The sequence below is a fragment of the Cibotium barometz genome, chromosome 24 (genome assembly GCF_041138505.1).
Source record: "Cibotium barometz isolate CiBa-2024 chromosome 24, ASM4113850v1, whole genome shotgun sequence".
NCBI classification, from domain to species: domain Eukaryota; kingdom Viridiplantae; phylum Streptophyta; class Polypodiopsida; order Cyatheales; family Cibotiaceae; genus Cibotium; species Cibotium barometz.
Window position 1 is genome coordinate 46697028 of NC_141069.1, and position 19378 is coordinate 46716405.

A 19378-nucleotide genomic window follows, 5' to 3' on the forward strand; every position below is an offset into this window, starting at 1 on the left:
TATTAAAGATAAATATATGATACAAAATTTGTCATCAAAATAATATCTCTAATCACTATCTTTTACTCTTATTCCTCTCCCCTAGCCCACCTTCTCATGATTGTATTTGTGCTTGTTCCTTGGTGGAAATAAAAGCCACTATTGTAGAGTTACAAGTTCATAATGTAAACAACACTTGATGTTGCTTCAACCAAAAAATAATCTAGCATGTTCTTTTCATACATGAAGGCACAAGCAACTTCTATAATATTCCTTTTTTTTTTGTTTCTGTAACACCATTTTGTTGAAAAATGTACTTTCATGTGAATTAGCTCTTGATTCTCTATGCCCTTAATCTAAATCATTGAACTTATGGAGAAATATACTCCCCTACCATTTGATCTTAAGCATTTGATTTGCATATCTTTTTCCTTCTCAACTAACTTCAAGGCTCTAAATCTTTGAAAGTGAGCAAACACCTCACTTTTCTCTTTCATGAAGTAAACCCACACTTTCCTAGTGTGGTCATCAATGAATGTAACATAGTACTTTTGACGTCTAGTTTTTACACTATTGGTTGGTTCCTATAAATCAAAATGTATAACATCAATGGCCTTGCACTTGATGTACTTTTGTAGGAAAGCATGTTTGGTCTACTTAACAAGTTGGCATGCTTCACATGCTCTATGCATACCATAAACCTTAAACTTTGAAAAACCTACAATAATATATCCCATGCATAAACACGATTGTTTTCACTCATGCATGTTAACATCTAAAGTAAACATTCTACCATTTTTGTTACCATTTGTAACCAAGCAACACTAATTTTTAAATTCTTCCACAAAGCATACTTGAGGCTCTCCTGAGGATTGAATCTCACTTATAGACCCTCTTAAATATCTATCCAAAATAATCCATATCTTTCATAATAACATGAAGTAAATCTACCACGTACTTCATTTTTCCATACTGCATAGATAATGACACTTTACTAACATTTCCCAATGGGATGCATATACCTTGGTTTTTCCATTTTCTATATATCTCTAAACCACTCACCACATGCTGCTCATGTGGTTAGAGGCACCAAAATCCACATACCAAATACCACACAAACTTGACACATCTCCTATTGTGGACTTAAGCATGTGTGGCACCACACGGAGAGCTCTTTACTTCTGTCATCGCCTTGTTTACTTGTTGATTGAATAGTTTCTTTATTGCATCTTTCCACTTTTGAAATCATTCTACTTTGTATTGTAGTTTTTTACAATGTGCTCTAGTTTGCCATAGTAATAGCACTCCCTATTTGCATTTTGATTTCTTTGCCCACCACCTCGGCCTCTCAAGTTCCCCCTACATCATAGAGTGGTCTCTTCCATATGTATGAGATTATTTTTCATGTTGCTATTCTTGTCTCTTATTTTCATTTTGAAATCAACCACCACAGCTTCCATCTATCTCTATCTCTACCTATATCTAACTACAAGGACTACACGTGTGAATTTCCATAGGATAAACCTCTGCCAAGATTCATCTCCTCATGGACAAGGATAGTAATGAGCTCAAGAAAATCATAAAAGTTCTATTTGACTCCGATAGAGGTTTGAAACTGACTTTATTTCTTGCCAAGGCCATTCAAGGTCACAGATATCATATCATCATTATCTACTCATGATCTAATAGAACTAAGGGTATCTACAGGCTGTTTAACCTTCACCAAATAATCATTTATGCTTACCTACTCTCTATTCACATTATGTAGCTCCTACTTTAGCTACATCTTCTCACCTTGAACATCTATATTATACGTCTTCATGAAAGTGTCCCAAGCCTCCTTAGGCATTTATGCATCCTGTGTTTGTAAAATCATAGAGCTTGTTACACTGATAGACAGCCAAAACAACACCTTTATAGCTCTTTTATGACATGCTCTATATGGTTTCACTTGATGTTGGTGAATGACCTCCCAATATTCATTTTCCATAACAAAATTGGTCGTCCTAAATTTCCAATATTGGAGATTATTACTATCCAACTTCTCGCTCACAATTTTAGAAAGCTATCAAACATTTCCACTTGCAACTAACCAAATGTTTGTAATAGAGTTATTTGTATGTAATCTATGCAAATGAGCTCACTAGTGGCACTCTTGGTTACTCAAATAGTCATAGAAAGTGACCAACATACATTTACATACATCCATCAACACTTGTAACACTTAGAACAAATTTGGCCCACCACACTACTACACTACAAAATCCACAATTTGGGGAAACAAATAGTCCAAAAATAACACTTTTTCATAGTGCCTACATAAACCTTGTAGTGTCCAAACTGGGCCTAAAATGCACCCAATTGTGTCAAAATGCATAAAAAGCCAATGGAGGATGACCTAGAAGGATGCCTGAATCTGAGAGAGACAGTGGCTTTCCTATCTACCTATAGCTCATAGCTACCCAAAGGTGTTACTTCAAAATCAAAGAGGGAAAGAGATGGAATTATTGATTCCTTCGCTTGCCTCTTGGTTTCCTCTTGAGCTTTTCACACCACATCGATGCTCTCATACCATGAGAAGAATATGCAAGAGAGGATGACCTTGAGCTCCTTGCAAGCAAAAACACACACAAGTAGACAAGCACACAAAAGAGATGGATGGATGAATTTTATTCTATTATCTTCTCTTCTCTATAACTATAACATAAAGAAATAATGTTACATACTATAATGGAAAGAAATCTCCTATTATAACATACAATGGTCAGTCCATTGTCAGAACCCAACTATATGAGGTGGCGCTAAAACTATGTCATAACTCTAGAATGCCAAAGTAGCTATTACATAGCTTGTAAACCATTGGCAGCATATCGCCCATAATATCACCAACCATGCTAGTGCAATGTAAGTGTGAAAGCTACCACCCAGGAAGGCCATTAATCTCACCAACCATGCTCGTACGATGTAAGTGCAAAAACTACCACTCAAGAAGGCCATTAATCTCACAAACCATGTTAATGGGATGTAAGTGTGAAAGCTACCACCCACCACCAGGAAGGCCATTAATGTCTGTAAAACTATTTGAGATTGATATCTCAACATAGCTAACTCCAATTTTCCAAGCCTCCTACTTACTATCAACAATTGGTTTGTTGAACATCCTTGCAAGGACACCCCTCTCTAACTCTCTACATCCTCTCACAAAAGGCATAAAGAGGCACAAGTGCCAAGAGAAATCCAATATCTCCTCTAAGCTCTTTGTCACGCTCACATACACATGTAAAGAGAAAGGAGAAAGAGAAAGGAGAAGATAAGAGCTTAATTTGCACCACAAAGGGAGGCAAAGGGGGATTGTATCTTTACATTATGAGAAAATGTCATATATACATCTGGCCCTTATTCACACTTGGACACCAAACCTGGAAAGAACTAATTGTTGGATAAATCAATGCTCCACCCTCAGCTATATTATCTAAGCATTGGCTAGCTTATGTTCATACAAAACCCATTATGAGGAGTAGCCATGGTTAAGTATCTTGGGTACCTAATGTTGATATATCAAGCTCAACTTGTGCTATAATGGACATTGATGACACATGACCTGGGTGACAACTTTCGCAATTATGCCACTTGCATGGTTGGTGAGATTATGGGTGATGTGCCGCTAGTGCATGACATGCTATGTGATAACCCCTAGGAGCACTAGTTATTATGACATAGTTATACCACCAACTCATATAGTCAAGTTTGCAATATGCATTGACCTTTGTATGTTATTAAAGGAGAGTACTTTCCCATATATTATATACTCTTATCTTTTAGTTATATGGTTTTAGGTATGAGAAGAAGATAAAAGAAAATTTAGCCATCCATTTCTGTCTTGTGTCGTCTTGCTTTCTCTTGTGTGTGTTTGCTTGCAAAAACTCAAGATCTCATTCTCCCCCTCATTCTTATTATGGTATTAGAGCTCCAATTTGTGTGACAGATAAGGAGGCAAGCGAGAGGCAAGAAAAAAGTAATCAAGGAAGTAGTATACGAGTAAAAGAATCATCATCTCTTCCCTTTCTTATTTAGGTATGACACCCCATTGGGTAGCTCTGGGATCTATACATCTCCGATTGAGGAACTGTCTTTGTAGAGGATGGAAGTTCATGTGTGGTGTCCAATACTTTGTATTTTTTGAAAAGCCAAAATTATGTTTTTGGTTTATTTTGATCTATGTTCGTAACTACAAGGTGTTTTCGAAAGTTTCGAGTTCTGGTTGAGAATCGTCTTTGGTCAAAATATGGTTATTGCAAAGTAGTGCATTTTGGGAATGTAGACTATGTTTGCACATGTATTGCTGATCTTGGGTATATGTACATGTACTCTGGTCAGATCAGGTGATATACATGTTGTGATAAAGAACCACTGCAACAATCATAGGAGATACTATGTGCTACAGGTTCTATATAGAAATTATCTGTTTATCATAAGTTTCTGATTGTTACAGGTAAACATGTTTGATGGACTCAATGTTTACAGGTTTATGATTGTTGCACATAAACATGTTTGACGGACTCAATTAGACTATTAGTGAGAATCTCTACAAGAAATCCTTTCATTCTTGGAAGTTCAAAATGACCAAAATTTTTATGGTAAAGGATTTTCAGACTATGTTGAAGGAGATAATAAGAAGCTTGCAGAGTTATTTGAAGAGAATGCCACTCCAACAGATATAAAGGCATTCAAGGACTAGAGTCATGGTGCAAGGAAAGTCATGTAGTGGCTTTTAATCAATGTCACAAATACAATGATAGCACACATGGAGGATTCTAACACTCCAGCAACATGGTAGAACCTAGTGCAGATATTTCAGACCAACACAAAGGCAAGAAACTATAGCTGAAATAAGAGCTGCATACTGTGGAGAAGAAAAGCATGTCGATCAATGAGTATGATTTAAAGATAAAGGGAATTGTTGAATCCCTTGGGTCTATTAATGTATTAGTGGAAGATGATGACTTAGTGAGCGTTTGTCTAAATGGGCTTTGCAAAGAGTACAAGCCATTCAAGAGAGTCAAGGAGAATGTTCCCAACTTTCAGGACTTTGTGTCTATGCTAATCATAGAAGAAAAATCTTCTATGCTAATCATAGAAGAAAATTCTCTTGGTGATCCAACTCTTCTTCACAAATCAAAAACACATCTGAACGTGTCTTCTACTTTAATTCAGGTAGGTTTGAGATAGAGGTCATGGTCGAGGCTGAGGTGGTGGTGGTTTATTTATATTTCATAGCATGTTTACACTTTCATATTGTATAAATTTCCTTAGACTTTATATGGGAGTGTGAACAAGCTTTTATAGCTTGTTTACACTCCCATATAGTATAAATTTCCTCAGGCTCTAAGATATTGGTTGTGGTGAACATGTGAACTTGATCAAACCTATACAATTCTAGTTTTAAACTAGATCTTGATTGCAATATAATATTTTAGATATACTTGTTAATTGTAATATAATATTGCTTGTGGTGAACATGTTAATTTGATCAAACCATATGCAAATCTAGTTTTAAACTAGAACTTGATTGTAGTTTAATATCTTAGATATCCTTATCCTCATTGATACCTTGTGTTATTTAATCTTCACTTTTTTCTCACTGTCTATTTCATGACAATGTCTAGAATTAGGTATTTTGAGTATTTTTTCCTTGCCTCTATGCGCTTCGGAATTTATGCACCTCAAAAGGTTTCAATTCAAGAACTGTAGCACTGATTTTGGTGACATTGTTTAATCATTTTTACTAGTACATTGGGGACTTGTTCTTTTTATTACTCTAAAGAAATGCTAGTTATTGTTGTTAGAGGTAGTACTACTCTACGTAAGAAACATTCCACAAAACCAATGGAAATATCAATGTAACTTAATACCACCCGCTTAAAAATATATATGTAACATCTAAAGTGTATAGTACAATGATAGAAACTCATTTTTAAGAAGGGATAATTATTTCAATAGTATATTTTTGATACAAAGAAAAAACTTATCAATGAGAGAGAGAGAGAGAGAGAGAGAGAGAGAGAGATTCGACACACCTCTGTAGCAAATTCTTTCAAACCTTGTTTGGAGGCATTTGCTAATGTTTTTACAGCAACAATGTGCCCACTTTTGAGAACTCCATGAAAAACTTGACCAAATCCACCTTCACCAATTTTTGTAGAAAACTGGGCTGTTGCATTTTGTACTTCCTCATATGAAAAATTTTGTGTAGCAAAGGGAATTTCTTTCATGACATTGTCACCTATTTTAGAGTAAAATGAATCTCTCTCTCTCTCTCTCTCTCTCTCTCTCTCTCTCTATCTATCTATCTTTGTGTGTGAGTATACGTAAACTTTATGGTCACAAGTATGAAGAACAAGACCAATGAATTAATCACCTGTATTAAATGGATGATTATTAATGTAGTTCCATTCTTTTAAATGAGACTACATAAGACCAATGAATTAATCACCTATATTAAATGGATGATTATTAATGTAGTCCCATTCTTTTAAATGAGACTACACAAGACCAATGAATTAATCACCTATATTAAATGGATGATTATTAATGTAGTCCCATTCTTTTGTGTGAGAGTATAAGGATTAAAAAAACCTAATCATTGGAAGAAACATATAGGAAATCTCACGTGGCCCAATACACAAACAAAGATTGGCCCATATTTGATGGCTTTGTATAACGAGAAAGCACAAGCAGGATCTGGAAAAGATAAGGAGGAAGGCCCCAAGGAGGATGCAATGAGAAAGCCTAAGGAATAGATGACTTTCAGACAAGGCAACCAGGTGACTTTCAAATGGGGCAAGAAGCCTCAAGACCAAGCATTGTCACAACTAGGGAAAAAGATAACATTCGAATTTGGTAAGAAAATGATGGGGGCCACAAGAAGGGGATGATTTCCAAGGAGAGGGCTAGTGAGGCAATGAAGGTCGTAGGTTTTCTAATAGCTGAAAGAGAACTTGGCCGATTTTAGCAAGTCAGTTTTATCCCAAATACTGGAGTAGTAATAGCAAGAGACTACCACCACCACAAACTTGCAAATAGAAACACAATCCTAAATGAGGTCCATAAGATTTTCAGATTCCATTGAAACAGAGTGGGTATAGGGAGCCCTTAATTTCCTTCAGTGCTACATGACTGATAGGCTGAAGGAGATTATAAAGTGTAGGGAGCCCTTAATTACCTTTAATGTTGCATCAATTATGGGCTAAAGGAGATGATAAATCTATAGTCAATCAAGGAGAAGGATGCTACCCTCCAAGTGGTAATAAGGAGCCGGCAAGAACCCCTCTTCTACAAGAGGAGCTGCACATGAGATGAATGGAAGCTAGCTGGTTGGATGAGATGTAGAAATAAATCCCGAAACTCACATAGGCCAACAAAGAGGTGAAGGTCAAAATGGAGAAAATGAAGGGGATGATTGGCCAAGAAAGTGACTCCACAAATGCAAGAAGAATTGGACTGGCGGGCTGAAGAAAACCAAGAGAGAACTGAAGGAGAATTGGATAGGGCTAGAGAAAACCAAGAGAAAACCAAGACACAAGTCACGTTGATCCATGAAAAACACATCACAATCATTAAAGAGGTTCAAGACAGGGTTGACAAAGACAACATCGAGCTAGTGAAAGTGGAAACCAGGCTGGCAGTGCTAGATACATAAGAGTTCTATGTAGTGTATAAGATTGATGCTGAGAAGATGGAAGTTCATGCAATAGATGACCTTAAGGAGGTTTTGGGAGAGTATCTAAAATAGTTAAGAGCAATAATGCAAGCCCCCACACCTTCCTACAAACACTTCGCTCCCCACCACAATAAAAAGATGGAGATCTAGACAAGGGGTATGGAAATCCGAATCTAATCCTAAGAGTAGGTCGAAATCCAACAAAGTGCTTGGAAGCAACAAAAACATTCATCCAAGTGGGCAAAGACATTGGCAAGCAGCAGAGGAGGCGCCAACAGAGAAGAAGAGCTGCAAAAGGAAAATGAGAAGTTGTGGCAAGAGCTAGAGGCTTGGAAAAAGAGATTCACAATCTTGAAGGGAGATGGAAAGAAGACAGCCACACAATTTGAAGGGAAGGAGAAAGAGATTGTTTCATTAAAAGGATCATCAGTGGATCTCATCCTCGACAATGAACTAAAAGAGCATGTTTGGGTGCAGCTACTACAAAGAAGGTGGAGAAAAAAGAGAACGATGAGGCTACACTTAGGGTGCTAATTGAAGAGCTCGATGATGCAGTCATCAAGGAAGTCAAAAAATAAAAAAAGCACGATAGTAAGACAATAAAAACCCTAAAAAAGGAAGTGGAGGCAGCTACACCTATAAGGGTAACAAGAGGCAAAGGTGGAAAAATGACAATAAATGAGTTTAACGTCGCTTTGACGATAGCTAATGCTTATCTTAGAAAGAAGGCAAATCAAATAGAGGCTATGAAAAAGGCACAAGCCGAGGAGGTGTAGTCCAAGGAGAAAATGATGAAAGAATTCAAAAGCTAGACCCAAAGAGAAATAAGGGCAAGGGAGGACTTGCAAAAAAAAAGTGTAAGAAGAAATGGGCCAGAAAAGCATAGGGATCTCAAAGGAGACTTTAGTGCATACAAAATATTATATAGACGGCACAGTAGGTGGGTTCCATGATGCCTTCCAACTGGGACAAAATTGCAAATTCCATGAATTAGTTGGAAGTGCCTAAGGTAGCAGGACAAGGCCAAAGAGGATCCCAAGAAGCAAGCAGCAGTCAGGCAAGGAAGAAACTGCTTCCCTTGATCTAGAGTCGTGCTCTTATGACTTCTAAATCTAGGTGAGGAGGAAAAATCTCACTCTAAAATAAATACATGGGTGGAAATGGATTCGAGGTGGGAGAAGAAGGATAAGAGAAACACAGGGAACAATTTTTAAAGATGACACCATCTTCCCAAAGCAGAAAGAGCCCCACTCCTTTGCTAGCAAGCATGGCTATAGACATAATGAAAAGGGCCAGGGCAAGGTATTCAGAGGTGCATCCCATAGACATGTAGTTATGGTGGTGGGTGGATGAGAGAGCCAGCCATGCATGGGTGAGCAGCAAGAAAAGGGCCTATGAGTCAAGGTATGCTCGGGACCAAAGTCATTTTAGGGGGGATCGCAAAACAATAGAAGAAGAAGCAAATGGTAGATGGGATAGGTTGTAAATGTCTAGATTGAAGGATTCAGAGTCAATAATATTTGGATGAAAATGTTTTTTAAAACAACAATTATGGGCGTCACTATTGGCTCAAGGTCTACCATGATCGCCAGTTGTTGGGGGCCAACCAGCCCATTTGGTCACCGCCTAGGTTGCCGCTCGCCGGACAACATATCCATTGTTGTGAAACAAACCATTATGGGTTGAGCCTCCTTTTTTGCAACAAACTTCTAATGGTTTCTTCAAAATTGGTAGGACCCAGTTGAATGTGAGTAGAAAAGGGGGGAATTATTTGGATGTGTATAGATTAGAGGATAAAGAACAGAGGATAGTTCAGTACCGAGTGGATGAGTTGAGATTTTGCTATTTGATTGCATTGTATTGTTCAAGCTAAGATTGAAGAATGTTGCAGGGTTGGTCTCCAACTTGTCGTTGGTCTCCTTTGCATTATTCTATCTATTATGCACCATTTTATGTTGAATGTATTCCTGTCTAGAGGAGAACTCCTGTCTAAAATCATGACAGGCCTAGGAAATAACCTACATGTAGACAAATTAACTCCCCTAGATTAAGTAGCAAGGTAGCTCAACGTGTCAATGTTGTCTATCACATTGGGAATAATTGCATTAGTCATGCTCTTCACGAGTTAACTAGGTGGTTTAGAACCACACAAGTTCTCAGTCTTGATCGGATACCGATAAGTATAAGACTACCGTATAGCAAAAGCTGGATCAACACGATACAAAGCACTAAATGTTGAAAGATATGGAGTGTAAAGAATATTACTTCTTGTGAAAACTTGATTACAAACTGATGAGATTTTATGGTGATCTACACAAGATATCTTGCTTACAAGAGTTCTTGAACAAAATAAACTCGATGTTGAAGTAAGGCTATGAAACTAGTCTATATATAGTACCCATGGTCTACATGGACATAGGTCATCATGGACATTGGGTTGGTTGGCCAATTCAACCAACCCAAGACTTGAACATTGTAGAGCAGTTCTCTTTACCGTGCAATATAGTGCTCATAGAGTACTACCGATCAACAAATGTGTTGAGAAACACAATGTCAATCCGCGGACTCGACCCGATGAGTGCATGAAGGCTTATCCCTTGCGGGAGAGCTCACATACACGAACCTCCACTTGATGATTCAACCATTCAACACCTCAATCAATCTCTCAATCTCTTAAACCCACTACACTAATCAAGAGAACAAGCAATGCATGGCAGTCTCTTAATCCCATTCAAACATTGATTAAATCTTAGCTTTCCCTAATGCCTGCAAATCCATAAGCGTGCATCTACTTCCCACAAGCTTAAGCAAGCATAGAATGTAACATTCACAAACCCACAAGCTCATAGAGAGAGTCTATCCATGAATAACTCATTGCCAATGAAGTGGGCCAGAGCTTGCATCAATGGAGGCTACACACACTCACACTACAAGCATGCAGCATACACAAGAGAAAGAAAGAAGCATTCAACTAATCATAGATTAATCTACTTCAATGATGCTAAAACAGATTAAGAGAAAGAAGTGGAGCTATACTCATTGGAGCTTGATGCTCATTAGAGTACAATAGAGAGAGAGTTAGAGAGTTGCCATAGCTTGAGAGCTCAATAGCTTCACTCAATAGCTTATGAGAATGGCCAAAAAACGTCCCCCTTTCTTTAGCTAAAATCTCTTTTATAAAGATGTCACTAACCCTAACCCTAGGCCTCTTTCACACATGACCCCATAAGTGAGCCTTGCTTAATACACTTAGAACTCTCATTTAGAACCCACATTGACCAAAAATGATTTACATTTCACTTTGGCACAAACATATGGAAAAATTATGTGCGCCTTTATGTTCCCATGGCTACAATCCCGCTCTCTCGCATTAATTGCTTCCGGCCTCCTTCCATAGTCCGTGTTCCTGTGGAACAAACATAATAAATTTGATGATGAGGTAATGCTACCAAAATAGTCTATATTTTGTACCCAAGGTCTACATGGACATAGATCAGCATGAACATTGGTCGACCAAGTCAGCTAACCAAAATTTAGTCCAAAATGAATAAGTGACCACATCATTTGCAGCTCCCATGGCTATTTGAGACTATTTAACCCCTCAAATGGGCCCCTCAAACCAAGAATATAGCCTCGCTTTTTTGTCTAGCACTCACTTTTCCGATCACATAGCCCTACTTGGGGAGTGCTAAGTCTTCATATAAAACATCTCCTAGCCATTTGGCCACACTTGGACACCATTGAATGTCTAAACTAAAAACTAGTATGGGTGTGTGGGTTCTCACCATAATGGCTACTCCTCATAAAGGGGTCCATTGAAAATAGATTACATCCATCACCCACAAAAACAAAATGAGGGTGGAGCATTGCTTTTCCATCACTCTTCTCAATGTCTACCCATACGTGAACTACTTCTTCGATACAATGTCGAGTTGATGAAGATGGTGCTCTAGAAAATATCTCCCCAAAGCCTTTGTGAAATATTTTGCATAATTGTCTATCATTGGGTAGTAGAAAAGATTCATCTCTCCATCCATGATAATCTCACATACATAATGATATTGTATGTTAATATTCTTTGTACGAGCACAAAACAATAGGTTCTTGGCCATATAACTCTTATTATTTCCTAGCAACCATGTAGCTCCCTTTTGAGAAACACCCATGTCTCCTAAGATCCTCCTTAACCCTACTACTCCACACGAAGAAAAGCATGTTACCTTACTCTATAGAAGAAAGTGCCACTATAGGCTTCCTCTTGTTTATCAAGTATGTAATTCTAGACCCAATAAGAAAACAATAACAAGAAATAGATTTCCTCCCATTACAATCTCTTGTGCAAGTTGAGTTAAAAACTCCAATTAAGGAACTACCCATTACAATCTCTTGTGCAAGTTGAGTTAAAAACTCCAGTTAAGGAACTACCCAATTTATAAGTGATGCAATACCCAATGTTAACTTTGATGTATTTTATCACCCATATCCAATCCTTCTAATGGTTATCTCTAAGATAATTTGAGAACCTTCTAAGAACACTAACTACAAAGATGATGTAAATCCATGTGCTATATAGAAACATCAAACTTCCCTCTAACTTCATGTACTTCATATCCACAAGTGGAGAAGCATCTTCCATAGATAGCTTTGCATCAACCTTCATGGCTAACTTGCACTCAGCCATGCCAAATGTCTTCAAAATTTCTCCTGTATACTTTTGTTGAGAAATGAAGATTAAAAAGTGTGCACTTTGTGTTTTGAATTAGGTATCTTCAACCTAGGTGGATTTGCCACATAAATATCCTCGTTAAGATGGTATTTTAAAAATGTTGCTTCATATCTATTTATAATATCAGCTACTTCCCGTCAACGTGGCCAAGGCAAGTAGTATTGTTGTTAATCTAAGCTGTGGGGGTGTCTCTTCAAAGTCACACCCTTGGACCTATGCAAAACTCTTCACCACAAGCCTTGCTTATATTTATCCAATGTCCATCAAACTTATACATGGCCTTCCAAATCCACTTGGTGCCAATAACTTTCAGTTTTACAAACTTTGAAAATTGAGTCAATCTCTAACTTGATGGCCCCCTTGAATTTGGATCTGCTAATACTTCCTTCAAGCTGGCTAGATCGTATACTTTTGTTATCTTAGCCATCAAGGTCATGTTGACAATGTGAGTAGAGACCCTCTTTTCTCCTATATTCTCTTGGACCTATAAACAAATGCTACTCTTTTGTGATTACCAATAGAGAGGTTTCCCATCTAAGAGATACTTCACCCATTTAGGATATAGTCCATTCTTAATCATTTGATGAATCCACCACTTATGGAGTTGGTACTATCATTGGTGGGTTGGTTGGGTTGGTTCTTCATTTAAATATAGTGTGTGTGGATCCATCTTCTAAACTTGATGAGGTGGAGGCTATCCCTCAAACATGACATCTTCTTTAACTCCATGTCATCCATAACTCTTTAACTCCATGTCATCCATAACCCTTTAACTCCATATTTTACCCCCAGAAGATAAAACTTTTACCCTTGGAATCCCAATTGGTTAGATGAGTCTAGAACATGCATAGAATAATCATAACCAAATGTCATGCAATATGAAATTGAGTGATTCTTACTTAAAGAAGCTTCTTGACGTGTGATGCCCTTTACTACCTTTGGGTAACTTCTGTTAAAGAATATGGATTATAGTGTTAACTACCTCGACCCAAAAGAATTATATAATATTGACTTTAAGCATACTTTGCACCATCTCCACCATTGTGTGATTCTTGCATTCTACAACCCCATTTTGTTACTGAGTATGAGAAACTCTCAAATGTCTCTTGATCTTATGCTCCTTGTAGTAGTCATTGAACACTTGATGTGAATTCTCCTTCTAGATCTATTTGAAACTTCTTTAGCCTCTTTCTTATCTCATTCTCTATCAAGTTTGGCCACATTTTGAGCTTTCCAAAAGCTTTAGCCTTATCTCCAAGAAAATACACCTAAATCTTTCTACTAGAGTCATTGGATGGTAACAAGAATTAGAAATAACCACCCAAGGAAGTGGGTCGTATTTAACTACAGAGCTCTAGAGGACCCTTTGCATGATTCCTACTTTCATATGCAAATGCATGTCGATGTTTCTCGTCCATTATACAAGCTTCACATACATTTGGACATCTATCAAAATGTTGATAGACGTAACACAATCCCAGACCTTTGCATCTCTTTTAAGACTAAGCTCAGGTGTGCCTAAATCTCTCATGCCATAGCCTACTTGTTCTGACATCGAATTGGGTTGTAAAAGATGACAGCTCACACAATCTTTTGGATCAGATTCCTTTCCAAACGACATTGTTGATGGAATTTGTGATGAGTGCACAAGTCTTATCAAAGAAAACATTCAAGTCACGGTTAGCTATGGACACACAAGAGACAACAAACTCCTCTTCATGCTAGAAATAAAAAAAATGATACTTGAATGTATGATTGGGCCTTTGGTGTCATACCCAACTACTACTAGGATGGACTCCCCCACAAGCGTAAGGGAGGACCTATGACCACCCCTTTTTACTGGTCATGTGTTAGGATGATCAATTGTTAATGATCCATGAACCATTGGATGAAGGAATGTTAAGGATGCAAAGGAACCATCCATGAACCATCAGATGCTAAGGAATGTTATACTTTTGCAAATGTTTCTTCTAATTCTACAAATAACTCCAGTTTCACTTTAGCACTCTTCTCGGACTTCTTCCTCTAAGGCTTCAAAGTGTCATTCTTCCCATATTCTTCCTTCACTCTACATGTTTTGTCCACATTACTAGGCTTGTTGTAGTGTTGGGGGGTTCACCTACAAATATGTAATTGTAGCACATGAGCTCATCTAGAGGGGTATATTAATTCAAAAAAGTTATAAAATTACATTTACAGGAGGGATTTTTTAAACTAATTTTAGAAAAAAAAGCGTAATTTTATGAAGAAAAAGGGATCGTTTTATTCATAAAATTATTTAAGTGTAAGGGGGTTTTTTTAATACCCCTTGAACACACGTCTTGAACACATGTGGTACATAAAACTTATTAGAGGTAAACCCCCCAAGGCTATAGTATAAACACTTGCCTTATATTTTTCTACTTTTTGCAAGCATTGGGGTTTTGAGAGCCTTTCCCCTTACCTTTATTTTCATTTGGAGAGAATGCCATGTTACTACAATCAATGGCCCTTCTCCTCCATCATAATTACACCAAACTCCAAAATAAGAGGCAAGATACACACTTGCATGTTCAGTGTTGTCACTAAACTATCATACTTTGAGGGGATAACACTCTAATGTACCTACATGCTAGCTCTTTGTTGGTCTAAGTGTTCCTTGCCATTGCCATATGATCTTGTAAATTATTTTTCTATGATATGAAGCACAATATGGATTGCTTTGTTGCTTCTCCATCAAAATGCCTTTCTACTACTACAAGCTGATTCTTAAGGTTTGGAATCCTTGTTAGATTCCTTTTCCCATGATATCAACCACAATATAAAGTGATTTGTTGCTTCTCCATTAGAATGCCTTTCTGCTACAATATGATTTTTAAGGTTTGGAATCTTTTTCTGATTCCTTGTCTCATAGTGGTTCTTTAGAACTTACCATGCTTCAAAATCTATGATAGTATGTCGAGTCAGGGTCATCACTAAATTATGATGCTAGTGATGATGTCATATAATGTATTTCCATTACTTTGCCTCCATGCCAATGCCAGAGTAGGATCTAGTGGTATGATATGTAGTGGATCTACTAGATTTGATGTAGCACTTGGCTTTTCATTATCCCCATTTATGGTTTCACACAATACATATAAATTAAGAATAGACCTTGAACTTCCAAAGACCCATTTAGCTTCTTATTAAATCAACAATAGACCCTGAATTCCCAAAGAGTGTAATTTTTCCCATCAACCTTCTTATTAAATCAACAATAGACCTTGAATTTCCAAAGAGTTGAATTTGTCTCATCCAACTTCTTCTTACCGAAAGGTGGAGGGAAATAACAAGCAGCTATGTTATTTGTAAGTTGGGCCATCTACATAAATCTGCCTTCAAATAGCAAACTCTCAAAATAAGATTTTCCTAGAGCCTATTCCCTAACACCATGTAATAATAGATAATAGTAAAATCTCAATTAATACAATACAAAGCACTAAATTGTAAAAAAAAGTGGAGAATAAACAATATTACTGCTTATGATTACAAAATGATGGCATTTTTCCACCCATGTGCTTTCGGTGGTAAGGAGCTTTGATTAGACACTCTGGATGGAGGATGTCTTACTTACAAGAGTTCTTGAACATAACAAACTCAATGATGAATGAAGGCTGCAAAACTACTCTATATATAGTACCCAGGGTTGGCATGGATGTGGGTAGAAAGGCCACTTTGGCTTGGTTTAAATTGACTAACCAACCACATCATCCGATTGGTACCATATTAGACTATAACCATGACCATATGAGACAAACCACATCATTTGACTCCGGGGCTTCACTATAAGTAAACCCTCTGTATCATGTGCGTTCAAGGCCGATTTTGAAAATCCCTTCTCTGGGAATTTTTTGTGAATAAAACATACCCTTTTTCTATTCAACCTGTGAATTTCCCTTTAAATGATACCCTTCTGTATGTAAAAAATGTGTAAAAAAGGGAGTTTAAAAATCCCTTCTCTTGAACCCACATGCTATGCTTACATATTTATGAGTGACCCCCCCCCCCCCCCCGAGTCATCCGATTGGGACCATACTAGACTATAATTATGACCATTTGAGAGCGACGTCTAGAGTCTTTGAGCCTTGCAACCCAAGAATAGTGTGTCCTTAGTTAGTTTTCCTCATTAACAAATGCGATCACATAGTCTACACGAGCATGCATACCACTTAGTAGAGTGCTAAGTCTACATATTAAGCCTTCTTCTAACTATTTAGCTACACTTTGCCACCATCTAGTGTATAAACTGGGAATTGTGGGGTGCTCAGATTCACCACAGTAGCTACTCCTCATAATGGGGCCTTACAAAATAGAGCACGTCTATCACCCACAAAAACAACACGAGGGTGAAGCATTGAGGAAATGCTTTAGTTATCCAAATGTTCAAAAGGAGCTCTCTCTCATTGAGATCACATTTTAGTCTGACTGAGAGATTGAAATGCTCATTTGTGTGGCTAGATAATATTCTCTCTCTCACTGAAAGAGATATTGAAATTCTCTTTTGTATGGTTGTAACTTTCTTGCTACAGCTACTATAAGATGATGGATGAGATTTCATATTCCCCTCATAAAATAGACCTAAATTTTGTAAACAAGGCTCAATATGCCTAGTCCTCTCACAAAATGGACCTACACTTGCTAACCTAGGCTTTAATACCAATTGTGAGAATACAAGGATTAAAAAACCCTAATCCATGAAAGAGGAAACCCTAACCTATGTGAAATTAGGAAAAAGATATTAGGATTTAAGGAGCAACATCAAATAGTAAAGCTATTGAGCACATACTATAAATGAAAAAAAATGTAATAAAATGACTAACAAGAAACTCAAAACAACTTAATAAGTTTTTAAATACTTGGTGGCTCTTAAATAGTCAAAGGGATACAAAAAATATTATCATAAGGAGAATTTATGTAAGGATATTCCCTAAGTTTTCTCCTTGACTTAGAATTCCTCCTTTATCACCTCCATCGTCTCGACATCATTTATTACCTTATTTATATAAGTGCCCTTATTTATATAAGGGAGCTTAACACACCTTTCTCTTTGAATACCCAACATCACCTATATGGTATCTCATTACATTCAAGAAATACAATAGAGTGCTTCAAGTGTACACATTCATACAATTGTTTAGTTCCCAAATAAGATCTAACCAGTGTAATTTCTTTCTAAAGTGTGTAATGCCCAAACAAGATCTAACAAGTGTAAGTTTAACCTTAACACAAATTATAGATTAAGATAACTCTTTTAAAACTATCCTATGTATTTCTCTAATTTGGATAGAGTTTCATAGATAGAACTTTTAAAGCTATCCTATATACTTCTATAACCTGTATACAACTTCATAATGTCAAAGTCACATGCTCAAACACAACAATAAAAGTGGCGTTTTATGTTATGCCCCTATAAGCGCCATTGGGCATCATTTATATATAAGTGCTGGTTTAAGTGATGCCCAACGGTGTTGAAAAAAATGACTTTTCAAACCGGTGTGGCATCGCCGAAACAAACGCAGTTTTTTTCTCTCCAAAATATTTCCTCTCAGTACTTTCTTTAAAGGATTGCACTGGCTTCATCTACTCCATCAATCTACCTCTATCCCATGCATTTGTACTTCCTTCCTCTTCCTCTTCCTTTTTCTCTATCCATTTCTCCTGAGTCCTTATTCATCACTACATAGCTATGGTGTGACGTAATGAAGGTATTCTTTTCTTATGCTTAATCTTAATGATTAATAGAGTATATAATGAGATTAGGGTTAAAGTTTAAAATATTAACCTTCTTTTTGATTAGTCTCCTTATCCTCTTTGTGGGCATGCTTAATATGTGTGGGTCTTTTCTATGTCTCTTATTGTTTTGAGGTAGAGCTCATTAGATGTGTTACTAATCACTTTTTAAAATTTGATATTTTGTAGGTCGTGCACTAATCCTCTCCTTGGTCTTGACAATAAAGAGGTAGGCCCTCTTTTTTTTAATTTTTTAATGCAATCTCTATGTTTATTTCACCCTTAGGTGCCCGGTTTAGGTTTATCTTACTGTATAAAGCTTAATGCATAGATCTTAAAGCACAAACAGAGCTCCATGCATAAGGCTTAACGTATTCTTAAAGCTTATGCATAAAGTTTTTGCATGCTTTAAGCTCATGCATAAAGCTCTATTCATGCTTTGGGCTCTATGCACAAGCTCAATGCATAAGCTTTAAGCATGCATTAAGCTTTATGCATAAGGCTTTATGGATGTTGTACGCTTAATGCATTAAGCATGCATTAATCTCTATGCATAAAGCCTTATGCATAGAGCTTAAAGTATTCTTTAAGTTTTATACATGCCTACACTTTATGCATGGAGCTTAATGCATTTAGCTTAAAGCGTGAATAGAGCTTAGGTAGGTAGAGTTCATTAAATACGTTGCTAATCACTTGTTTTAATTTTATGTTTTGTAGATCTTGCACTAATCCTCTCCTTTGGCTTGACAATAAAGAAGTAAGCCCTCTTGTTCCTTGTTAGCATTAAAGCAAGCTCTATGTCTATTGCACCCTTGGGTTTTGGGTTTAGGTTTATTTTAGTGCATAAGCTTCAAGCATCTTATGCATAAATCTTATGCATAATGCCTTATGCATAGAGGTTAATGCATGCTTAAAGCTTATGCATGAGTCTTAATGCATGCTTAAAGCTTATGCAAAGTCTTGTGCATACTTTAAGCTTATGCATAAAGCCTTATTAATAGAGCGTTATACGTTCTTTAATCTCTATGCATAAAGCTTAGAGCTTAATGCATTAAGATAGCTTAAAGAATGCATAGAGCTTAAGCATAAAGCCTTATGCATAAATCTTAATGCATGATTTAAGCTTATGCATAAAGCCTTATGCATAGAGCTCAATATATGCTCTAAGCTTTATGCATGCCCAAGCTTATGCATAAAGCTTT

General features: G+C 37.0%; 1 protein-coding gene across 7 annotated transcripts in view; it reads right to left on the reverse strand.

Moving 5' to 3' along the window:
• Positions 1 to 19378, reverse strand: part of LOC147625376 (putative LRR receptor-like serine/threonine-protein kinase At1g67720) — a 108151-nt gene that overhangs the window by 21840 nt on the left and 66933 nt on the right. For all 7 annotated transcript variants that reach the window (XM_086818724.1, XM_086818719.1, XM_086818718.1 and 4 more), the window contains one exon: positions 6057 to 6262. In XM_086818724.1, the coding sequence (XP_086674850.1) occupies positions 6057 to 6262 (206 nt within the window). The remainder of the gene's footprint in view (positions 1 to 6056; positions 6263 to 19378) is intronic.